Source organism: Perissodus microlepis, chromosome 11 (genome assembly GCF_051167445.1).
Source record: "Perissodus microlepis isolate ML-2025 ecotype Zambia chromosome 11, ASM5116744v1, whole genome shotgun sequence".
Lineage (NCBI taxonomy): Eukaryota > Metazoa > Chordata > Actinopteri > Cichliformes > Cichlidae > Perissodus > Perissodus microlepis.
In genome coordinates, this window is record NC_140471.1 from 25461252 (window position 1) to 25486716 (window position 25465).

Sequence of the window (25465 nt, forward strand, 5' to 3'; positions counted from 1 at the left end):
TGGACATAATATAACTGTGGTGCGGAAAGCTCCACCTGTGCAATATCCCAGTAATAATAGAGCCATTCCCATACTGACAGCATTTGTGAAACTCATAAGACCAGCTAACAACGGGTGCCTGTTATCTATAGTTAGCTCCAAAGAGGATGCGATATTGATTAATAGTAAAAATCATATTCTCTGTTTTAACAACCTCAATAAGAATTCACACTGGTATTTGTTATATGAGATATACGACTTGTGCATAAATTTAAGGCTATCAGATACTGGTTTGGATTTCTGGATGACATGAATATATTTGACCATATTAACGGGAAAAACTCATATTCTTCTTTACTTGGCTGCTCCCTTTAAAGGTTTCCACAGTGGCCACGTCCAGCTCTCATGTCTTTTTGTCAGAGCCAGTGTTTGCAAGGTGTTACTGTCGTCAGGCACACCTTCCCTGTCACTCTTGCTGCTATCCTTTTTTACACAAATCACCCCTGACACTCATTTCCACCCACTCTACCCTGCCAGCCCTCTCTTCTTCACCTCTCTGGTGCACTGTCATTACTTCACAGGGCTGACTGCATGTATTTAAGCTCACCCACCTTCACTACCTCAATAAGCAACATTTATATGAGATCATAATAATAAAAGTATTAAGGTTAATGTCAGCGTCATTATATTTACATATTGCCAGTATTTTGGGCTTCAGAGTCGGTGCCTCAGTGATGCCCTGAGCTGAGTAGCTAAAACTTTTGAGGCGTTTGAAAACAGGCCCGTGATTGGCCAATTGGCAGTTCCCTTGGTTCAAACAGCCAACCCCAAAACGAGCGCGGCCATGTTGAATTGTCAGTTCTCTCAAAGAAGAGACAAAAGGTTTAAAAAAAAAAAAACTTCTGTGCCTTTGTCAAAAGTAGTGCCTACCAAGCTTAAACGAAAAGCCGATATACAGTTGAATCACGACACAGGCGGTAAGTTTGTAAGGGAAAGGTAGCATCTTTCTCTGACTGGTAGAGTTAAGCGTCACCGTTAGCGTATACTGCCTAGGCTAGAATCAGCGTGCTCGGATGGTTGAATGAAAGTGCTGAAGGGTAAGACGTAAACGGATGCAGATGCGGTTTCTTTGTAAACGACAGATATTTTGAAACAGTTTCTCACAAACCGGAAAAAAAAGACGCAGTCTTAGCTTGTTAGCTCGATGGCAAAGCCCACGTAGCTGTACGTGAAGTTTTAACGGCGTGTACACTCGTGTAAGTTAAAGTATTCTAGCTAACTTTGTTATCGATAGCGGTAACTTTATGGATAAACTAAACACATGTCGGTCACTGTTGGCTTTACTTTGTTGTTTAACATGGCTAACAATTGCACTGGCTAGCTAAGTGACCATAACACTGGCTGCTAAAATTCAAAACTGCTTGCAGCTGTTATTAAGTTTACACTGGTTGTTAGCCTCGGCATCAAAACAAAGGCAAAGTTGTCCGAATTAAAATGTGAACTCCACGTTTTTCAACCTCCTCATTTTACTTATATTTCCATAAATACTTGATAGACTTTCTTGCCATCTACCACCAGTCTTGTGGTGGCAGCATTATTTGTCACAATATAGCAAAGGTGAGCTTTGCCTTTGGTACACATCTGAAATGTATTTCGTTGATGGTCAGGTGCCTTTGAGTAATACCACTTTGAAGCGCTCGTTATTTTTGTGCTCTTCTCTTTTGACTAGCCTGTTAATGCTTAAAAAAACAACCGCAATTGTTTATTTCTTGCAGGAAACCTGGACTACTTTTCTTGTGTATTGTTCATCATTTCCTTTAACATTTTGTAGGCTTCCATCTTGGCGTTTTGCTACAGGAGAATTGAAAACCGAAAAAATGACCCCCAAAATTTAATGTAGCCTGCCAGTGCTTTAAAAAAAATTGCAGGAATTGTAATTTTTTCAGACCACTATTAAGAACAATCCAGTATTAAACCCCAGCAGTACGCGTTATATACTTGAACATGAGAGCAGTTAGATATGTGATCAAGTTGTCCATATTTTAATACTGCCCATTTTCAGTCAATGTAACAGTCAAACTCATACTCACAAGTGCACACTAAAAACACACACAAGTTTATTCTTTGGTCATATTAGTCACGCTATTTATATTGATTTCTCCTTTTTGGAGAGTTGTATTGTAAATAGGCAGAATTTACACACAAACTTCTTTTTATGAAGAGGTCTGAATGTTAGATTGTGAACACATGGTTTAAAAAGGATAGACAGGAGAAAAGGGTTTTATTTTTCTCACGTTTTAGTTTTGTAATACATGTGCACATTAAAATAGAGCAGTGAAAAGGAACTAAGCTGAAATATTACAATACTGTGAGGAAAATCCAGTTAAGGTGTTGGACACATGGCGACAGCAAGAACCGCAAACCCAGCACCAATGGCTGGATTGAACAAACCAGCAAATGGGCAGCTCAGGGGACAGACCAAGACAGGTGGACAACAGTCTGAACTCCTGTCAAATGTCCAACATCCCAGTGCCCATAAAAGGACCAGCATACCTCAGAGCAGTGGAGGCATCAAGTAAGATACTGGTTTTCGTAATGTTTCTCTTCTACTTTGAAAACAGAAAAGTGTAGTTTTTTTTCCTCACATAATCATTTTTTACAGCTTGACAGCTTGTGCTTTAGAGAAAACCTGCATGAGAACCCCATGGGAAAGTTCAGGACTTCTCACCACATCTTCTAGCTGAACATTGCAAAATAAACAGTCAAAGCCTTTTTTTAATCCCCGCTATCAGCTTTATTTACCATTACACCTGTCCTGACATGACTTAATAATTTAAGGTTTAACAGTAAGATGTTTTTGCTGTTGTGAGCACTTAGTACTTTGTTTGGAAGTTCATGAATTACAGAATTGTTAATTTTGTGCAGATCATGTACTTCACATTTAGGTTGTGTGCATATGTGACAATTTTAGAACATCCTCAGCATTCACACCAGGGCTAGCTGGGTGTTAAAAGCAAGATCCAAAATAAATTAACAAAAAAAAGTAGATTTGCATTTAATGCTTATTTAGATGTTTGCCCACTTACCAAACAGTGACATGCGTACAGGTGGAGGGCAAGTATCTGCCTACCCAAAGGAATATAATTTGAAATTGTTTTTAGTTCTTCATAACCAGTGGGCATCAAAAATAACCCTGGTTTCCAGAGTGCAGTTTTAAAGGCGTCAGCATGCTCTCTGTGCTCTTCAATATTATGGCCAGCAGCAGAACTGCTTTAGAATACAATAGGTTATTGTCATTGTACATGTAAATAAAAATAAAAAATAAAAAAACTAGACTAGTAATACAGATATGGACAAGTAAAAGTTATTCTTTATATCTGGCTAATTTCTGCCATCTAGTTGAAACAATGAGTACTTCTAATAATTGGTTAGTCCATTGTGTGGGTCTTAGAAGTTATAATATTAGCCTTGCATACATTAGTTTTAGTATTGCTGTGCTGCTTTGAAGTTGTTTTCACCAATGCTCGCCATAGAAATTACTACATTAAGCTGTTGTGTATTTTTAGTATATTAGGTCTTCATCTTTCCAAGTTGAGCCAAATCACACTGCTTAAAGCCCTTTTCCCTCTCTGAAGATTATGAAATAAAGAACTAAATGTTGCAGTGCTTATTTTAACATTTTGTTTTCTTTTTTCACTTGATACGGTCTGGGTCTTCCCTACAAAAATTGTACTCCTGATTACGACTAGGTTTGGTGATGACTGGAAGAAATGCCTGGAGCTTCCTCCAAAAGATACCAGGGTGAAAACTTCGGTAGGTGACTGCCGTTAGACGCAAGTATAGTTATACATACTTACTTAGACTCAGTGCATGCTGCCATCTAGTGCTGTAATCCTCAACCTCTGGATCATTTTAAACAGTAAACTAAAATGATTGAGTTGTGTTCTCCAGGATGTGACATCCACCAAGGGAAATGAATTTGAAGACTACTGCTTAAAGCGAGAACTGCTTATGGGAATCTTTGAAATGGGATGGGAGAAACCTTCCCCTGTCCAGGTAAATAAAGTAGCCAGAACTCTGGTTCCTGTTTCTGGTGTTAATTTAGGTGTATAAATAGTTGCACCCTTTAACAGAATCCCGTTACCTCCACTTTGCCTTGATACAGCCCCATGCCTCAGCCATATGCTTTGCGGGGAAGTTGTCCACAAATGGAAAAAACAGCAGGAGAAACACTAATATGCATCTACCAAACAGAAGAGAAGCATTTTTGATTAATTTACTCTGGAACAAGTTTTAATTTCAGTGAGTAGGAGGCTAAATGAGTCCAATCTCTAGTCCTCCTGATTACATATAAGTATGAAGTGTTAAACATTGGTGTCACTTTGTGCGTTTTTGACTCTTAGAGGAAACAGTAGGGGTGATCCTTTAGTCCTGTCTATTTACATTGCTTCATGCCTAATGAACCATGCCCATTTTTCTGAATCGACTTGTCTGTCTGCCAACAGGAGGAGAGCATCCCTATTGCCTTATCAGGACGAGATATTTTGGCAAGGGCTAAAAATGGAACGGGAAAAAGTGGTGCCTACCTCATTCCTCTCCTGGAGAGGATAGACCTTAAGAAGGATCATATCCAGGGTGAGTTTCTTCTAGGGCTGGGCTGATGGCTTACAGTCATGACAGTGTTGAGACAACCAACTACAGTTTAAGATGATGCCTGGTGGCTAGACAACAGTGGAAGAAAGTAGCGACAGACTGTACATGATTAGTGGCTTCACAGCGTATGAGTAGTGCATGAAAGTACCGTGCAGAATCAGTGGTCTGCAGCACTACAGACTACTGAAAACTAAGTGAAGTGCAATAAAATAAACTGAGACATGAGCATGAATATATGACAACCATGACTGAAAAGTAGAGATAATTTCATGAACTGTAGGGATGTTGTGCTCAAGCTGCACACGTGCACACTTTGATCAGTGGTTCTTTTGTTGCTCTAAAACTAATGGAAAATATTGATAATATACTGATTATGATCGCTGCACTGCACTACTCCATCAATAGTTTTTCTGCTGCTGGAAACCTTAATTTTTTCTGCATTAATATCAGCCCTTATTGTATCCGTTTCCTTCCAGCCATGGTAATGGTGCCAACAAGAGAGCTGGCCCTGCAGATGAGCCAGATCAGCATTCAACTCAGCAAGCACCTGGGAGGAGTCAAGATCATGGCTACAACGGGTGGGACAAACTTGAGGGATGACATCATGCGTCTTGATGAGACTGGTATTTAACATTTTAAGACAATTTAAAAAAAGTTATTTTTATGGCTGCAACTGAATCTTTTTTTTTTTTTTTCTTTTTTTTTTTTAAATATTGTTAAAGATATTTACTATTTTTTTCCCCCCAACATATAGTTAAGTTTAAATTGCTTATCTGACTAATGGACTAGGTAGCAAATATGTTCATATTTGAGGTTCAAATTGTTCCTTTATCTTGACTCTTGTTTGTTGGCTCTTAAGTCTCCAATGAATGGGGCCAGGAAGAGAGAAAGTTTGTAAGCTGGACTTAAAGGGCAGAGAACACAATACAAATAACTTTGTTAGCTTTTACACTGAAATGTAGTCATATCTTAGACAAACTTATTTGGTGTGCACTTAATAATGGCTACTCTTCTCAGTATGTAAAACACAGGTGACATTCTTTCAAACTCACCTTTCTTTTATAAATGTGTATATTAGCATTTATATAGAATTGTAAATGTAGCTGAGTGACAGTAAATGGTAAAATGGCCATATAGCGCTTTACACTGAACCCATTGACACACACATTCAAACACTGGTGATGGTAAGCTACATTGTAGCCACAGCCACCCTGGGGCGCACTGACAGAGGCGAGGCTGCCGAACACTGGCGCCACTGGGCCCTCTGATCACCAGTAGGCAACGGGTGAAGTGTCTTGCCCAAGGACACAATAACCGAGACTGTCCAAGCCGGGGCTCAAACTGGCAACCTTCCGATTACAAGGCGAACTCCCAACTCTTGAGCCATGATGGCTCCCAGTAACCATGGCAGTAATACTTTTCTTGGTAAAAAAAATTTTTTTCATGCTTGCTTCTCCTGCAGTGCATGTAGTGATTGCCACACCAGGGAGGATACTGGACCTAATTAAGAAGGGTGTGGCAAAAGTGGACAAGACTCAAATGATGGTGATGGATGAAGTACGATTTGCTCTCTTTTTTTCTATATTGTTTATTGTTGACTTTTTTTTTTTTTTTTTTAAGTTTGTGGACATACTATTCCTTTTGATGTTTTACCTCCCCTCTCCCTTTATTCAGGCAGATAAGTTGCTCTCCCAGGACTTTGTGGTCCTGATCGAAAATATCATCAGTTTCATGCCAAAGGATCGTCAGATTTTGCTTTACTCTGCCACTTTTCCCATCAGTGTGCAAAAATTCATGGTAAGATGTCAAACATTAAATCTTCTGCATGAGTAAGAATTCACTTTGTTTGTACTCTCGTTTAACGGTTTAAGTTGTTGTAAACTGTTTTGTGTAGAGTAAGCACATGCAGAAGCCTTATGAGATCAACCTGATGGAGGAACTCACACTGAAGGGCATCACTCAGTACTATGCCTATGTGACTGAAAGACAGAAGGTACACTGTCTTAACACACTCTTCTCCAGGGTAAGTAATCAAAATTTCGATTAGTTTTGACTACGGGTGCAACAATATACAAAAATCACGGTTCAGTTCGGTACTTTGGTGTCATGGTTTGATATTTTTTCAATACAAAAAAAATGTTCATGCCTTTTTTAATCTGTAATGTATTAAAATTATAAATATTTCTTTTAATTCAAAAGTACAGTTTTCAAATTAGATGTTGCTGAAACAACAAAATAATAAAAGAAATCTATCTTATCAAGAAATCACTCATCTGTGGAAAAAAGTTTATTACAGAGAAATGTCTCTTTCCAAAATCAAAACTATAATATACCCTTCTTGTGGGCTATATTCTTACCCCCAGCCCAGCATTAACTATGTTCTTAGCATTGTCAGTAGTTACAGGTATTATAGCATTTGGTCGCACTAACTTCCAATCTTTCACAGCTTCTGACAGATCTTTGGCTAAGTCGTCAGTGGTGTGACTTTCGATGATGCGTGTCTGCAAAACACTGCTTTTCATCTGCCATTCCAGATCAATGTAATGTGCAATGACGGTCAAGTAGCTCTGTGTAGCTCTTGAAGTCCAGCCATCTGAGGTCAGAGCAACACCGGGTGTTGCTGACACTGCCGTCTCTAATTTGGCTTTTGTCTCCTTGCACAAAGCAGGAACTGCAGTATTGGTGAAATAGGTTCGTGAAGGAATATTGTAGCAGGGCTCAAGTACTCTCAGCATTTCCTGAAACCCGGTGTTTTTCTACAACAGAAAAGGGTCGCATGTCGACAGCATAAAAAAATAGCAATTGTTCTGTCTATTTCTTTTGCCCTCTTAGAATCATGTACTAACGGCTGTCTAAATGACTCGGGTAAAGTTTGTAGCATGTGTGCTTGTTGTTGTTTTTATCTGCTCCCACTTGTCTTTACACTAGGGTTCTGTCTCGCTAGCTTGAGTGAATGCATATGGGCGGCGTTCTGTGGATCTGCACTCGACAATGCATCCTAGGCAGAGTAGTCGAACGCAGATCCACTGAGCTCTCAACACAGACAGCATCATCAGAAGAAAAGTTGATAAAATAAATTAAAAAATGTTGTATTGTTCAATACATATGTGTACCGAACCGAAAGCACTGTATCGAATGGTTCAATACAAATACATGTATTGTTGCACCCCTAGTTTTGACCAACCATTTGTGCTATCCAGTCTTTAAGTCTGACGTCATTAACCATTTCTGGGTCCAAAGTCAAACAAACACTGGGGCGTCACTAAGAGTTACAAACTGTCTAAATTTCCTCTTTCATCTTTAATAAAATGATCAGTGTGGCTGCTCTAATAGGTGTAATAATTAAGTTTAACATCCAGGCATCCATAAAAACAGAATTTATGAAATGTAAGAGTTAGAAGTTGGCAGGGAGTTAGCTCACTAGTTTCCATCTAAACATGACATACCGTGTTCTGCATTAGGGATTTCTGAAAAAAACAAAACGTTTTTTCACTTCTGAGATAAATGAAGACAGGAAACTAAACAGCAGCAGTGACGTTTGCAGGGTTACTGAAGTTGGGCTAGCTGATATATAATGGTGTGCTACATGGTGGCTAGCTACGCAGCTATGGTTGGCATAATATAAACACAGTAAGCTGATGAACGCTAACTTTTTCCCTACTCGATAAAAGTTAATGCAAGGGTTCCCCATGGTTATGGACAAATTCAGTTCCATAGCAGGATCCTTTAAATGGACCATACTTCAGTCAGGAGAACAACTGAGACAATCCAGCCACAATACGAGGTTAGTCATTAATTTACCGCGTGGGCTGGGCTGTAGTTACATCATAAGGTTTTAAAAATTGAGCTTTAAAATGAATAGTTGTAATAAAAACCGAGAGGGGCTGACAGTGATCACTGCCTTTTTTTTTCCTTTTTTTTCTTTTTTTTTAGTGCTTGTTCAGATTAAATAGAACAAGATGCAAAGTATTAAAACATGTAAAAAAAAAACAAAAAAAAAAAACACAACAGCCTCAATAAATGAAGAGCAGTTTGGACCCAGAAGCACAGTTAATACATCATCACTTAAAGACTGGATTGCTGCACCATTAAGAAGAGAAACTCTGCCCCCTTGGGGTGATAGTGGGTTTTTTGTGTTGTATGACATGTGTTGTGGTCGAAGATATTAGTAGGAAAATATGCAAAAATAAATTGAAAAATCTAAGAAGACAGGTTTGGGCATCCCTTGTCAGAATACTGTGACCATCCAGGTGAGATGAAATTACAAATGAGGCATTTCATAAAAAATAAAAAGACACATTTTCATGTCTTTTATGAAAGTATTCATGAAATCAGTCTTTCACTGCCATCCAAAATATTGCTAGCTTGCCCAGTAACCAACATATTCATCATTCATATTCATTTTTTACACCTGGAGGCTGACTGAGAAGTCAGCAGTGGCATACAATGATTTAGCCTGTGGACCATTATGAGGTATAGAGTAAATATAATTGGCTCCTACATTGTGTTCACGCAGTACTGACCCTAGTAAAAAGACAATGGTTTGTTTGTTTGTTTGTTTTTTAGTTGAAGTTACACCAATGTTGCTTCACACATGATCATGTAATGCATTTACCTTTTGATTTTCTGTTGCTCTTCGTTTTCTCTGACCTGAGGACCACTGAACAAATCCTTCCTTTTTTTTGGGGGGGGGGGGGTCTGTCCTCCTTTCTTCCTTCCTTCCTTAACTATTCACAGTAATGGAAATTTTGACCCAGCCTTTGCGTGCCACTGTGCCTGTAACGTGTATTTGAATTCACATTTTTTTGTTAGATTAAGTAAAAAGGAAAATGTATTTATGATAAACATAAAATTTGCACTTAAAGCTAATAAAACAAAAATACAACACAATGTAAACACAGCTTCCAACAAAACAGTTTTGTTCATATTTTGTGAAATAACCCTTCATTCTGTATTTTTCTCTTCCAGCTCCAGATCAATCAGTCTATCATCTTCTGTAACTCCACTCAGAGAGTTGAACTTCTTGCAAAGAAAATCACTCAACTTGGTTATTCATGCTTCTACATTCATGCAAAGATGATGCAGGAGTACAGAAACCGTGTGTTCCATGACTTCAGAAATGGATTGTGCAGAAACCTAGTCTGCACAGGTAGGTGAAGAGTTTTTGCATTTGAAAAATGTGAAGTGGAAGAACGAATGTTCACTGGGTTGAGTAAGCACATGTTTTCTTGTAGACCTCTTCACTCGGGGAATTGACATCCAGGCTGTAAACGTGGTTATTAATTTTGACTTCCCCAAAAATGCAGAGACCTACCTCCACCGCATTGGCAGATCAGGTAACCTGTCGTGTTGTCAATAAGTTAGGTTTACAGCTACTGTTTGTAATACCACTACTAATACAAGCTTGACACCATGTTGTTTTTCCACAGGGCGTTTTGGTCACTTGGGTCTGGCTATCAACCTCATAACTTCAGATGATCGCTACAATTTGAAGAATATTGAGGACCAGCTGGTTACTGACATTAAGCCCATACCCAGCAGCATTGACAAGAGCCTGTATGTTGCAGAGTTTCACTCTGTTGACGCAGAAGATGGTGGTGAAGAGAAGGCATGAAACTATGAACTGGGAGCTGCACAAATCAATGGTCAGTTCTTTGAATGGCTCAAACTGAAGCATTACTGAAAAATAAATCTCTAAGAGTCAAAAGTTTGGTTTATAAATAAAACAAGATGGGCTGTTTGCTGCCCTTTGGTTGCTCAGGACTAGGTTGTTGCAACCGTGTAAACACAGATTTTAATTGCATTTGTCAGTTAATCTACATCAAAATGTTATTCGGGGTTCATGCTCGGCCTTGAACGCGGCTGCTAAAAAGCTGTTTGATCTGTGGCCAGTGAGTCTTCACTGCCCTATTCTGTGTTTCCAGTATTATGATTGTGAGGTGAATTCATCAGCAAGGAATAGCTTAAAAAGTATATCATGTACAGGTGAAACCAGAGAGAATATTCTTGCTCGCTGAGAAGAGTACATATATATAGGGGTATTTTAGGTTTAGAATGTAGTGCATCTGAACACTCTTCCTGAAGCAGCCTTTTTAATTGATTAGTTAATCTTCATGAAAGAGGATATAAAGCTTTACAAGATTTAAAGGTGAAGGGGTTACAGAGCAGTCAGCATAGATTTGGACAGAGCTGATCTGCACACAGGGCCAGCTATCTGATCTGTGGGTTTACTACAGTAGTGACACATTGACATGGTTGGAACTGGAGATTATAATTTTATTCCTGGCTTTTTTTTCTTTTGTTTTGCAGAACAAACATGGTGCCTGGCATTTGTCACACAATACTGGCTACACATCACACAAGATTCAAAGTGAAGATTTTCTTTCTGCTCCAAACTCCCTCAAAATAATATTTTTGTACATTTTTCATTTCCAGTTTGAGTTTACTTGTAAACTGTTGTCCCACAGAAAATTCCCAGTTGAGCTTGGACAGTGATTTCTATCAGTGTGGCAGACTACACTGCTAGAAATCACTGCCCATGTGATTTGAGCTAAGGTTGAAAGATCTCACCAAATTCAGCCACTATTGAAAGAAGATGGAAATGATCTGCTTTTGGTGCTTTGTTGTAAGAATAAAACCGTAACCAAAGGTGAACTCGGTGGATTGTGCCAACTGTGAACTACAATGTTTGTGTCCACATCCTGCTGAAATGCATTTGAGCCAGTGACATAAAGAAAAACTGCAACTTTGGTCACGTACGTTTGGTCATTTCTTATACTGTCTGTGATAATTATGACATGCTCAGTATTATGATGTATATTATCGGTTTAAAAAAAAAAGGGCTATTTGAAGATCACCAAACCCCAAATTAATTTGATGCATGGTCTGCAGTATTGAATTAAGTAATCTGGTATTTTATTACATTACTGCATTACTTTCACAGGCCTTGTGTGAAATCTGACCCTTCTTCTGTGGAGGTCTTTAAAATCTTAGCAGAAAGACTATTCAATATAAAATTTGCATATACTGCATTGGGTAAAGCCACAGTTTTGTCTGGACACATTTGCTACAACATTACACACATTAATTTTTTTTTTTCCTCTCCCCAACTTCCTTATTTCTGTCAGCTAGAACCGATGTGGGCATTCTTACTTGACCCTTCTCATTAGCACTTTTACCCTCACAAGCTGTCTCCCGGGGTTTATTTTTGTAACACTGTCTGAGACAAACTGTGTGGAAAATACAATGGAATCAGCACCAGTAATCCTTTCATTCTTGTCATCACCATTTCATTAACATTCAGATGATTGGGCAGAAAATCTGAATGGTGTGACCAGTTCTTGCCTTTACAGATGAAGTTTCTGCCCCTTGATTTACTAAAGATATTTACATTAATTGTGAGACGCACCTAATATTTTGGAATAGAGTACACAAAAAGACCAAAGAAGAGCACGAGTTGGAACAAACCTTCATAAACCAAAATGACTTCTTTCCTCTGACGAACCTTTAAAAAGGGCTGCTGTGCTGCTGCAGTGCACAAAACCTGACACCTGTTTCTTATGATAAACATTACACTTTTTTTTCACCAATAGTACAAACAGTTGTGAGTTCTAATAGCAAAGTTTCAATAAAGTTGCGCTTACTAATAAATGCTACATTTCTTGTAGCACATGTCACATATCAGTAGTCATAACTACATTAATGACTTTGAACTATTTGACATCAGGGATTGGTTTGTGTATATAGAACTTTTTTACTCTAGTGGCTCATTCAAAGTGTTTTAAACAGCATGCCTCATTCACCCATTCATACCGCAACTTTGTTTATATGTTTCTAAGTGCTTTGTAGCATTCACACACATTTACAGTCCAATAAATGTGTCATTGGGTCATCATCTATTTAAAATATGTATTTATGTTTGTTTCTCTGGCTGACTTTCACATTAGTGCTAAGCACCCAGGGAGGGGACTCATTTTTGTCATGCGCATCTATATTTTTCTTCCAGTGTGTCTGACCAATGTGGATTTGGTTACTGGATTAGAACAGCAATCCTTTGTTTTATTCTTAGAAGAAAATTATCTCTATGGCTTGATGAACCATGTTTTTCTTGACTATATTTATTTTTTAAAATCAGGTGTTGCAATGCTAATTCCAAGCAGATAAAAAGTTCAAGTGACTGCACTCCACAGCTGCACTTTCTATCTGTTTTTTTAAATTTCATGAATGATTGCATTTTGGTGTAAGTCTGATCCATGTAACCTAATATTTCTTGCTAAGACAGAATCCAAGTCAAACCATAAATCTGTCTTTTATTTGCCTAAAATGCAGTATAACATTTCATTATTCACATTTTAGTTAGGACCTGTTTGAATAACCCTGTCCACTGGGAGATGATCCCATTATTTTTGAAAAATACACAAAACCCGTGTTCTCATATTCGTATAATTAATATATTTTTGTTCCTCGCATATAATTGTGTAAACACTCCTGTTCGCTCCATACCCTTGGAATGTCTTTCAGTGAAAGGCCGAATTATGCGAATGTTCAGTAAATGAATCTAATGATACGTCACTACAAAAGGGTTGTCCTAGCTTCAGCCAATTGTTGCCGGCATGAGAGGCACATGAGCCAATGCACAGATGAGTCTGGTAATGGGCGGATCCTTGTCAACTACGGTCACTGACGTTGTCGTGAACTTTACCGGTGTTGAACTACCCCTGGACCCAAACCGTCACCGTAAGTAGGTAAACCGCAGAAAGGAAAGGGGGTGTTTTGTCGTTTGGGGGCAGGGGGGTATTTCATGGCGTTACTCTGTCTTGCGTCGTAAATCTAGTTACCGCTCTATTCACATATGGGCGAATAGATCTCGTGGTCAATTCCACATGGCTACCTAGCCAGCCAGTTAGCTAACCAACCTCTGCTAGCTCGCTTTAGCATTCATAGGTTAAATGCTGCTAGTGAATAGTTTTGTCAGCTGGTGGCTTAAATCCATATGTGGCTTAACTAACAAATAACCAACTGCAGTACAACATGTCTTACTATCAGGTTATACTGTTTTTATTGTATTTAACATCTAGAGAGTCTAACTAAATTGGGCCTTAGCTGAAACCAACATGCTGCACCAATGCTTCAGTGAGGGTAGCGGTGTTGATGGTCGCTGAAGTCTTGTGAGCAAATGCTTTAAGAGCTCCGTGTTACTAAAGGGCTTACAGATATACTGTATGAAGCATGAGTAACAGATCTCTGAGCAGAATATGCGCGTGTATGTATTTGTGTATTTACCTCACAGGATATGCAGGTCATATATGTTCAAATTTACTTTTTGACCATTTCTACAAGATCAGTTTAACAGTTAGTAATCTGAATGCAAATATGCAGCTTTTATTGCTGTTTTGAAACAATAATGTATTTATACACTGCCTGTCTCTCTCAATAGGCTGTTACCATCTAAAACTATGGGCAGTGTGTTGGCTGCCGCCTCCCCCAGTCCAGCCCCAGCTGTAGCTGGAAGTGGACAAGGGGTGCCAGGCTTGGTGTCGGTCCCTCCTGGGTTCACTATGCCCTCAGTGTCTTCCGTCCCTCCAGCAGCTGGATCTGACCAGCCGACGGCAGATGCACAAGCCTCTCTCCCAAATCCAGGATCATATGACGAATGCCACCGCAAATGTAAAGGTCTGGAAATGAGGCGCTCTCTCTGCATTTCTTCATTTGTTTTTCAACTTTTGCATCATAATTATGCTGTTGTATCATTGTATCAAGTGTCATTGTTAAGCCGTGTTGTTCTCCCTTCTTTGTTTCAGAGGTGTTTCCACTTCAGATGGAAGGGGTGCGGTTAGTGGTCAACAAAGGCTTGAGTAACCACTTCCAGGTCAGCCATACTGTTACCCTCAGCACCCTGGGTGATTCTGGTTATCGATTTGGTGCTACCTATGTAGGCAGTAAACAGACTGGGCCAGCAGAGGTAATGCTCTTTGTTTTCTTTTTTTGCCTTTGCCTTAACATACTACTGATGTGATTCTGACCATTGTGTGTAAATCTTTGTAATGTTCAGAGAATAGAATGTTAATTCCATAAATATATCAACATTTCATTTAAAATGCATGAATATTATTGAGGTCGCGGTTATTTGTCACGAATAATCATTAGAACAAAATTGTCTTTTTTTTTTTTTTGCACTGTCATGTAAATGTAGCATAGCTTTTATATTCATGTTGCCTTACATTCCTTATGTACAATGCTTTGCAAAAAATAAGTCACCTAGATTCAGTGCATCTTTTAGAAGAAAAATAGAAAACTTACCAAAGTGTAAGATAAAATCAAAACAAACAGGACACTCTTTGCATTTGTATATTGTGCTAAATTCCTGTTAATTAAATCTTTTTAAAGTGTTTATTCACCTCTTTGAGGTGAAATATATTGTCTTGTGTCATTCAAACATTTGAATTTGAACTAAATAAAGTTGTGTCCAAACTACAGGATAAAAAACAAAAACAAAAAAACAAACTAAAGTGGCCATCCCTGAGTGTAGCCAAATGAAAATAAAAGGTAGGATTATGCAGGAAACGACCTACTGTTTTATTATTATTTTAGTATTGCTTAATGCTTAAGGGTTAACACATTTTTGTCCAGTATTTTGACTATTTTCCTAAAGCCTTCATTAGTCACTGTGTTTACTGGATGAATATATCTTTGGTAAAACGTGTTGGCAATTTCACTATGTCTTCATGAGCTGGGTGGATAAACTGTACATGCTGGATTTTCTGGACACCTGACCTGCTATTGGATGATTTCAATAAGAAACAATTGCATTGTTTACGTTGCCTTTATGCAATCATCTTACTACAGTTAGCTGTGTTACTTTGCCACACAGACGTGAGTCTGCTATACTTTTTGCACATTGTTTGTTCTTGGTTAACGTCACTTGTTTTAAATGCACAGTATTTTATAAACCAACGGATGATGATCTGCTTTGAGAAACCAGTTCCACATCTTCTGTTGTACCAGATGTTTGACTTTTTAATGTAGTGATACTTGTCCAGATGACATCCAATACATTTTATGGTGCAGGTAACAGCTGTTATTTGGCATATGCAGGGACTTCATCAGGGGGTAATTTTAGAGAGCGATTTATTTGCTTTTGTTTTGTGTTTGATTGGCAGAACACATATTTTTAATATCACTTGATCATGTTCATTTTTTTGGTTGAAGTCAAACTCGTGATCACCATTAATGGTGTATCTCTACTTCAGTGTGAATCTTCACATAAATGTCTAATAAGCCATAATGGATGACTAGTGATATTTTGTATCCATCCATCCATCTTCTTCTGTTTATCCGGGGGCTGGTTTACGGGGACAGCAGCTCCCACAGGGAAGCCCAGAAATCAATCTCTCCAGCTACGTCGTCCTGCTTGTCCAGGGGAACACCAAGGCGTTCCCAGGCCAGCTGACAGATATAATCACTCCAGTGTGTCCTGGGTCTGCCCAGGGGCCTCCTCCCGGTGGGACATGCCCAGAACACCTTGCCCAGGAGGCATCCTTGTCAGATGCTTGAACCACCTCTACTGGCTCCTATCAATGCGGAGGAGTAGCGGCTCTACTCTGAGCCCCTCCTGGATGGCTGAGCTTCTCACCCTATCTGTAAGGGAGAGGCTAGCCACACTTAAGAGGAAGCTCATTTCTGCCACTTGTATCCGCGATCTTGCTCTTTCGGTCACTACCCAGAGCTTGTGACCATAGGTAAAGGTAGGGACGTAGATCGACTTCGCTTTTATCCTCGGCTCGCTCTTCACCACGTCTTACCGGTACAGTGTCCGCATCACTGCAGCCGTAGCACCAATCCGTCTGTCGATCTCCTGCTTTCTTCTCCTGTCACTCGTGAACAAGACCCTGAGATACTCAGGGTATCCCAGGGTCTTGTTCACGGTTCTCAGGTATACTCCTCCGCTTCGGGCAGGAACTTGTCCCTGACTCAGAGTGGTCACTCCATCCTTTTCCGGCTCAGGACCATTGCCTCAGATTTGGCAGTGCTGATTCTTATTCCCACCGCTTCACACTAGGCTGCAAACCGTTCCAGTGTGAGCTAGAGGCCATCACCCGATGAAGCATGATCCATGAAAAGCAGAGATAAGATTCTGACACCACCCAAGTGAAAGCCTTCTGCCACTTGGCTATGCCTAAAAATTCTATCCATAAAAATTACGAACAGAATCTGCAACAAAGGGCAGCCCTGGCGGAGCCTATCATCCAGCTGGAATGAGCCCGACTTATTGCCGGCTATGCGGACCAATCTCTTGCAACGCAACGCATGTATAAGGATCGAATGGCCTGTAGGAATGGGCCAGACACCCCATACACCCGAAACACCTCCAACAGGACATTCTGAGAGATATGGTTTAAATGCCTTCCCCAAGTCCACAAAACACATGTAGACTGGTTGGGCAAACTTCCATGCACGCTCAAGTATCCTTGAGCGGCTAAAGAGCTGGTCCTTTGTTCCACGATCAGGATGAAAACCGCATTGTTCCTCCTGTAGACTTTCTCAGGGAGGCTGACAAGTGTGATCCCCCTATGGATGGAACACACCCTCCCACCCCCCTTCTTAAAGATGGAAACCACCACCCCGGTTAGCCAGTCCAGAAGTACCACCCCTGACCCCTGCAGATGCGTGTCAACTAAGACAACCCTACAACTGAACCTTCGGCCCGCTGTCCCACCGTAACCCTATCCCAGGGTTAACTGTTCCCTTGATATTCTACTCATAGGGGTCTTGTGAATCGCTCTTTGTCCGGTGTCTCACCCAGGACTAATTTTCCATGGGAGACCCTACCAGGGGGTAAAAGCCCCTGGACAACACAGCTCCTGGGATCCCTGGGATTGCATTTTATATGCAAACAGTAAAAGATCTTGTCTGTCACTGTGACTTGAGTGATCTGTGCATAATAATTTTTTTTTATCAATTTATTTGAAAAAATTACAATACATGTTGAATGCATGTGGAAACTAACTGTAGAAGTTCATATACAGTAGAGCAATAGCAATATTATATGCATCAGAAATTCATCTAGAGCACCAAAATGTGGCCACCTAACCTGAAAACTAACTTGTTGATTTGGATTATTGAGCCAAAGTAGTGTCACCTTAAATGCCTGTCTCAAAAATTTAGGGGACCTCATGATAGTTCACTAATTTAGTGGGATGCTGAGATACGCTACAATGAGACTTACAGTGACATTCATAAATATCTTGAGTATGGTTGTGGATAATGACATCAAAAACAACCGGGTATAATACACTGAATGTTTCAAGACCATTAGGAAATGTTGGTCTGTGAACGTGATAGGTCTTTTTATGGAATTTAGGGTCCTGTGTAATTGTAAAGCATCAGCCACTTATGTGAAATCTGTGTTTTTGTCGTGCAAAACAATTGGACAAAACAAAAACTGAAAAACATAATTTTGGAGCATTATGGAAGCTGTTTAAACACCAGATGTATTCCAGACCATTAAAGTCTGACCTGTGGTGGACTAAAACAATTGAATATAGTGATGACAAAAATCATTATTGTGTGTGCTATATTATATTACTAATAACCAATGCCACTCCTGAAACATACAAAGTGTGCTTAACCCTGGAGAACCCATGGGGTCAAATTTGACCCCATGGTTTCCCTAGAAAACCAATGGGGTCGGTTCTGACCCCATGGGTTCTCCAAGGTTAAATCAAAGATAACTCAACTTTATTATGGTGTTAATTTTCCCTCATTTAGTGTTTGTCTCTAAAGCCCCTTTTCCATTAACTTCGACTAACTTCAACGTGGATCGACTGGGTTTTCATTACAATTCAGTACTACCTAACGCACATGGTTGTCGTCATAGCAACGCGTCCAAGCGTCCCGCAGAGTAATTAACGTGACACGAACACTACGAAAAAGGTGGGCGTTGTACCTTTTGCTCAGTCTGTGCCTTTTCTTCGGACTCAGGGATCACCGCATTGTCTTTTGTAGCCATTTTCCTCATTGGTGGGTTTCAAAAATGGTGTTAATGATATGCCTTCATGACTCATCGAGTGACGCTACTGACCAGCCAATCAGTGGCATGCAGTCTGACGACGTCACATTTTAGTACCTGATCGAAAAGTACCTGATACCAAGTACTTTTACTAAATGGAAAAACCGATTGAAGTTGATCCGAGTAGGTACTAATGGAAAAGGGGCTTGAATGACATATTATTAGTGTGTTTGACATTTAGTGTATTATTAGAGTTCAAAACTTCAAAAACACCTGGTTGGATTGTTTTTCTTCACATTTTCACAGCCCCAAATTCTGTATTATTGATGCTGACTGCCATTTTATACAGCCGTTGACATAGTTTTCAAAAGCTGACAGTGAAGTGGTATTCTCTCTAGTCATTCCCAGTGATGGTTGGAGATATGGACAACACCGGCAGTCTGAATGCGCAGGTCATCCACCATCTTACAACAGCTGTACGCTCCAAAATAGCCATACAGGTATGTAGACATGCGATAGCATTTAGATGTGATCCTTTAGAATTTTTATTAAGCATTTCAGTGAATGTTTTGTTGTCCTTTCAGTATTTTATATTTTCTGTTTATTATTTATTGGCAGACTCAGCAGCATAAGTTTGTGAACTGGCAGTGTGACATGGAGTATCGAGGAGAGGACTTCACATCTGCTGTGACGCTTGGAAATCCAGATGTACTTGTTGGATCTGGTATGATAAAGATTGGTTTGATCAGTTATCCTTTATTTATTGAAGAAAAAGTCACATTGAAATTAAAATCTCTTTTCCAAGAGAGACCTAGACAAAACTGTAGCAGAAGTTGCAAGAAAAACAAAGTAAAAAATGTGCTGCAAAATGAAATACAAAAATATTATTCTTAATAATGAATATGAAACCTGATGCATTTAGTTCAATAAACAAAGGTCCAAAAGGAAGATTATTATTATTTTTTATAGCAAAATAATAAATTGAGCGTCATTGGGCCTTTCATGCTTTCGTGTGTCAGTAAAACACTTTCCAGATGTTCTTTCAGAACCACAGCTGATGTGACTGAATTTCAACTTGCTGCTGAGTTGAATTGTGTGATGTCTGAGAAGCAAAGCATCAACCTAATAATCTAATAAACATTAATGGAAACCAGGGGGCGCCTGAGGTCCATGAATGAGTGCTGCCTCACCTACAGAAAGTAATACATTGGTAGTTCAGTCTGTGTGTCCAAACTGTGACTCCTGGAAGAAGTTCTCATTTCTTAGAATACTACTACTATACTCTGTCACGTATTCACAACCATCTGTAAACAGAAGTACTATGTTTAGTTCAAACGTTTTTTTTTATAGCTTACTATGAGAGGAATCAAAGGACTAAAATGCACACACGGATAGGTACTGGCAAAAAAACATGGGCACTGCTGCTTTTTTCTTTTTAGTACAATACTCGGTGCTACTTATACATTTTTACTTTTCTCAACAAAATAATTGTGGGAAATATTAGACAATGAATGCACTTCTTCTGACTTAAACATGAAAAAAGTAATATTAAAGTATACATTTGAATGAAAGAGGAATTAGAAAATATAAAAAAAGTGTACAATGGAAATGTGTCTCAAAAGAAAATATAATCTGTATTTGTAATAGATGCTTTTTACTGCTGCAGGCATTTTGGTGGCCCACTATCTTCAGTCTATTACTCCAGCACTGACTCTCGGTGGAGAGCTTGTGTATCACAGGAGACCAGGGGAGGAAGGAGCGGTCACCTCTCTCTTGGGCAGGTACACAGGTAAAATCGCTCTTTAAGATGCACTGCAAGACTACTTTGTGCTAAAATTTATATATTTTATCATAAAGCTTTAAGGGCATTGTAAAATGTGAGCTATCTAAGAGATGCATTTTTTAAAACTCCACAGGTGAAAACTATGTTGCTACGTTGACTTTGGGAGGAGCAGGAGCTCATGCTACATACTATCACAAAGCCAATGATCAGGTATCTAACTTCAGTTAAATTGTGTTGCTATACTACTTAGGTCACACTACACTTGCATAAAGCCTCACAGTGGATCTGAGGATTTCATCTTGGGCATGTGGAAGTTTGGCCTCCTGAGGCCATCACTGACACAATGCCAAACCTGTCATGATTTTGCGGGCAACATAACCACCTGTAACTGTCTTTAACAGTAATGGTTAAAATATTTTGTAGCTTAAACGAAAAAAACACAACAAAAAGATTCTCTTCTTTCATCCAATGCATAGCCAAAGTCTAGAGAATCATGAGGGACGTTTACAAGAAAATCCCTGTAACTTGCAAATGTACTTTAGATAAGCAATGGCTTCTTTCTCCTGAGCACATAATACATTTTTACAATAAAAACAATAAGTCAAAAACACATGCAGCCAGAGAGATTGAGCAATTCACAACCATATTTTAACATCAGAGACAATTTGCTTCTGATGGTCAAAGATTATGAATGTTGGTAAAATTTTGCAAAGAGTGTTGATGAGACTTGATTGTGGGTTTGACTGCTGCACATTGGAGTCTGGATAAAGGAACAAATAAACTGAGGGTTTGTTTGCAAAAATCACAGGTGAAGTAAATCCTGTGTTGTTCTGTGTTGTCCACAAAATGACACATTTGGTGTGAACAGTTTAGAGTGTTGGAATCTTTTACAGTTGCAGGTAGGAGTTGAATTTGAAGCCAACACGAGGATGCAAGACACAACAACATCCTTTGGTTACCAGTTGGACCTCCCCAAAGCAAACTTGCTTTTTAAAGGTAAATACCGTACACAAGTTGTAACTATCAGTAAGAAGATTACCAAAAAAAGGAAGCAAACATTTTCTTTTCAAAATTCTTCACTTCTATTCTCCTCTGCAGGAACAGTTGACAGTAATTGGGTGGTTGGAGCAACTCTTGAGAAAAAGCTCTTGCCGCTGCCTCTCACACTGGCCCTCGGGGCTTTCCTCAACCACCGTAAGAACAAATTCCAGTGTGGCTTTGGTGTCACTATTGGCTAGAGGTTCGGGGGCTGCTTGGAACCAGCCCACAGGCCACAGTTTGGACCGGCACAGAGACACACAGGAAACCTGGACTAAGTTTTAAAAATTGGATTGAGAGACTCTCTTATAACTGTGATTTCTGAGGCAGACAGAGAGACAAAAATGACTCAAGGAGCCAGGACTGGCCAAGCCATGCCTACATACTGTAGCACAAATGTCTTTCCTTTATGGTGTGTTGGATGTACCCAGAGTCTAGAGAGATGTATATCAGAGGGGATCATGTGACGCATGACAACATGTGATGTGAAAATCAAAGTAAGTGGTGAGACATAATATATGGTGGTTATGTATAAATTGAAATAAATGTGATTACTTTTTGTACATTTGCCTTTGTCATTGTTTATAAAATACAACATGTATACCTGGATTATGTGTATCACATGAGCTGCAATACATTCATGAAAGGGATTCTTTGAGTCTGTGAGTGATATGCTGGGTTTATGGTACTTTAGTGAGTTGTCTTCATCCAGCTTAAAATAAATTTAGCAAAGCTATGGTTACATTTTTAGGCTGAAATCATATTTTTCTTGCTTGCTTTAGACTTTAATTTTGGAATAATTTTTATGGAAATAAGAATATTCAGTGATGAAACTACAGAGGATCCTACAGTTTTGTGGGGAAAAAAATGTTACTATTTGTGTATATTGCTGTATGATAAAATAGGCAAGAATTTCTAGTAGACTCACCATAAGTTAAGCATATAACTGATTTTACATCATTGCTTTATGAAGTAAGGCATGTTTATTTTTTTTAATACTTGAAAAATACAGTCTTCAAATCTACAACTAATATAAGTTGTTTTCTAGAATTCTTCACTTATGCTAAAAAACAAAACAAAAAAACATTGGTATTACCTGCATTCTTTAGTCATAGTCTGCTCCTTTACCAGACTAAAACTTGACCTGGAACAACTTTAATGCCATTTAGTGGAATCTGGTTAAGCATGCAGTGGGATGTTCTTGTACCTGGAGAGAAAACTGTTAGATCATCGGTCCCCAACCTTTTTTGCGCCACGGACTGGTTTATGCCCGACATTATTTTCACGGACCGGCCTTTAAGGTGTCGCGGATAAATACAAGAAAATAAAACTAGTACCGGTACCAAAAAAAGATTTATTCATAACACACGTGAAAAGACCCAGGAAAACCGAGTTAACGATAAAAACGATAACAAAATAACGCTAAAAACCCTGAAAACCATACATTTCACACCTGAGCCTCAACTATCGCGGCCCGGTACCAAACGACTCACGGGTTGGGGGCCGCTGTGTTAGATGACTACATGTATGAGTTCATTAATAATAGGCACATTAAAAGAGAAAGTGTACTTTAAGTAATGGAAGTAAAATGTCAAACCTTAATAGTTCATGTTCCTTAATAAACTAATCAATTGAACTACAGTGGGTAAAATAAGTATTAAACACGTCGCCAATTTTCTAAGTAAATGTATTTCTATAAGTGGTATTGATATAAAAAATTTTCCAACAACAACCCATCCAATCCATACATGCAAAGAAATCAAGCCATGGATGCCCATATGTTATGTGTAATAATGTGAAATGTCACAGAGAAAAAGGATTGCACACATAAAGTCAAGTCAAGTGGCTTTATTGTCATTTCAACCATGTTCAGTGGTACAGTACACAGTGAAGCAAGACAACGTTCCTCCAAAACCAAGTGCAAGTGTGCAAAAAAATTACAAAAACAGTGGAACACCAGACAGAACAGAACCATCCAGACACAAGACCGTGCAGACACAAAAGTGCAACAATGACAGTGGGTTATGCAAAAAAACCTGAGCATTGTGCAAAAAGTAAGTTGATGTATGAAGGTATGGGTGTGTGTCAGTCCAGTCACTGAGTGTTCAGGAGTCTCACGGCTTGGGGGAAGAAAGTGTTTCGCAGTGATGGCTGGAATACCAGAAGGCAGCAGGGTGAAGAGTGTGTGAGGGGCAGTGTTAGTCAAGTTACTTGAAAAAAGTAATCTGTTACTAATTACTGATTACTTCCCCCAAAAAGTAATCCCGTTACTTTACTGATTACTTGTTTTCAAAAGTAATTAATTACTTAGTTACTTAGTTACTTTTTAAAAACACGATTTACAACCTGAATAGGTAATAAAGCAAAAGATCTTTCAGCCCAGTTCTACTTTTTCAGCATAATCCATCATACAAAATGTAATCAAATGGAAAAGTCTCTTTTTAAAACTTGTTTTATTAGTTTTAATCTTTTAACTTTATGCATCAAGCAAAAATTTAATTACATGCAACATTCACTGACTGGAAGAAATTAGTTTAACATTTAAACTTATTTTCTGCACATTCCAGCACATAAAACATATATTTTTTTGTGTTTACACTCAGTCTTTCAAATAGATGCAAGTAAAACAGAGCAGAAAATAAATAAAATCAAAGACTCAGCGGTCCTGTTGCTCTATTTTCACCTGTATAGCAGGAGTGGGGCAGGCGGAGGTTTGCCCTGGTGCAGGTGTGCCGCAGCGGTCAGTGGAAGAATCTGCGAGTTTGTGAATTTCCCATTCCATGGTAGCGCACTCGGTGCTTGCTCGGAAGTTAAGGGTTTTTTTCGCTGTAAAAATAAGTTTTCTTCCCACGCAGTGAACAGCGGATGCTAATGTTTTCGTCACTTTTTACGGAATCAATCTCAAAGTAAGGTCAGCACTTCCATGCTTTAAACGCTGTACCTCATACTCTCTCCCGCACTCGATATATTATGCATTGTTGATCTGCACACAGCTGTTGCCATGAACGTGGCACTCGGTTACATCACTGTCATGAGACACTCGCGCAAAATAATCACGGTTTTAGTAACGCAGTGTGCTTACGGGAAAGTAACAGTAATCTAATTACCTTTTTTGCAATAGTAATCCCTTACTTTACTCGTTACTTTAAAAAGTAATCAGATTACAGTAACGCGTTACTGCCCATCTCTGGTCATGATATCGTTTTGGATATGTGGTGAGAGGGAAACATGAAGATGAAACCAAGAGATGTCCTTACTGAATCATCAGAGCTGAACAGGTGATGGAGAAACAGGTTTACCTTTTAGGTGACATGAATGAGTTGAAGGGAAGTTATGAACTGTTTCTGAGAAATAACGACAGGATCCTTTTCTAAGTACCTGACAGCTGCTAACTGTGCAGGGGCGGGTCTAGCAAAGTTTTGCCAGGGGGCCAGGTAGGGCATTAACAGGGAGAGGGGGGGGGGGGGGGGATACTTTTCCGTCTTATTCTCATTAAAAATGTCTAGTTTTTAACAAATAATTATCTGAATCTTACAACCAAAGTTTTTATCTGACATAAAATGTATAGAAATCATACATATACAAACAAGACAGTGTACATCAGCGGTCCCCAACCCCCGGGCCTCGGACCGGTACCGGTCCGTGAGTCGTTTGGTACCGGGCCGCGAGAGTTGAGGCTCAGGTGTGAAATGTATGGGTTTCAGGGTTTTTATCGGTTTTCAGCGTTATTTTGTTATCGTTTTGATTGTTAACTCGGTTTTCCTGGGTCTTTTCAGGTGTGTTATGAATAAATCTTCTTTTTTTCGGTACCGGTACTAGTTTTATTTTGTTGTATAAATTGTATTTATCCGCGACACATTAAAGGCCGGTCCGTGAAAATATTGTCGGGCATAAACCGGTCCGTGGCGCAAAGAAGGTTGGAGACCGCTGGTGTACATCACTGTCACAACAGCATCTGTTTTCATTCAAAGGCTTTATGGCTTTTCCCATAATACCTGGTCTCT

The 25465-nt window shown here is 39.2% G+C and overlaps 2 protein-coding genes across 9 annotated transcripts; both read left to right on the forward strand.

The window, feature by feature from the left end:
* The first annotated feature begins 813 nt into the window (after positions 1–813).
* On the forward strand, positions 814–11382 carry ddx61 (DEAD (Asp-Glu-Ala-Asp) box helicase 61). 6 transcript variants are annotated; one of them, XM_084943590.1, is made up of 13 exons: positions 814–956; positions 1755–2554; positions 3729–3792; positions 3931–4035; positions 4485–4614; positions 5109–5255; positions 6095–6189; positions 6307–6429; positions 6527–6655; positions 9601–9781; positions 9867–9968; positions 10062–10277; positions 10942–11382. In XM_084943590.1, the coding sequence occupies exons 2-12, from the start codon at positions 2379–2381 to the stop codon at positions 10244–10246; spliced, it is 1437 nt and encodes a 478-aa protein (XP_084799716.1). In that variant the 5' UTR covers positions 814–956; positions 1755–2378; the 3' UTR covers positions 10247–10277; positions 10942–11382. The 6 variants fall into 6 exon arrangements, with proteins under 6 accessions (XP_084799716.1, XP_084799719.1, XP_084799717.1 ...); XM_084943593.1 differs by having other exon boundaries at positions 1811–2554; XM_084943591.1 differs by lacking the exon at positions 814–956 and adding an exon at positions 963–1076.
* Positions 11383–13242: 1860 nt separating this feature from the next.
* Positions 13243–22024, forward strand: tomm40 (translocase of outer mitochondrial membrane 40 homolog (yeast)). Of its 3 annotated transcripts, none has more exons than XM_084943597.1 (9): positions 13243–13368; positions 14069–14304; positions 14433–14593; positions 19039–19140; positions 19259–19364; positions 20307–20429; positions 20557–20633; positions 21317–21419; positions 21522–22024. In XM_084943597.1, exons 2-9 carry the CDS (start codon positions 14088–14090, stop codon positions 21659–21661), a joined length of 1029 nt encoding a protein of 342 aa, XP_084799723.1. In that variant the 5' UTR covers positions 13243–13368; positions 14069–14087; the 3' UTR covers positions 21662–22024. The 3 variants fall into 3 exon arrangements, with proteins under 3 accessions (XP_084799723.1, XP_084799724.1, XP_084799722.1); XM_084943598.1 differs by having other exon boundaries at positions 13257–13376; XM_084943596.1 differs by having other exon boundaries at positions 13263–13372.
* The last annotated feature ends 3441 nt before the right edge of the window (positions 22025–25465 follow it).

Bases quoted from the DNA above. Each gene is read 5' to 3' on its own strand.
- ddx61 (XM_084943590.1), top strand. From the start codon at position 2,379: ATGGCGACAGCAAGAACCGCAAACCCAGCACCAATGGCTGGATTGAAC. The intron at 9,782-9,866 runs GTAGGTGAAGAG...GTTTTCTTGTAG, and splicing joins CAGAAACCTAGTCTGCACAG to ACCTCTTCACTCGGGGAATT. The intron at 9,969-10,061 runs GTAACCTGTCGT...GTTTTTCCACAG, and splicing joins CCACCGCATTGGCAGATCAG to GGCGTTTTGGTCACTTGGGT.
- tomm40 (XM_084943596.1), top strand. From the start codon at position 13,272: ATGAGTCTGGTAATGGGCGGATCCTTGTCAACTACGGTCACTGACGTT. The intron at 14,305-14,432 runs GTCTGGAAATGA...TCTTTGTTTCAG, and splicing joins ATGCCACCGCAAATGTAAAG to AGGTGTTTCCACTTCAGATG. The intron at 20,430-20,556 runs GTAAAATCGCTC...AAAACTCCACAG, and splicing joins TCTCTTGGGCAGGTACACAG to GTGAAAACTATGTTGCTACG.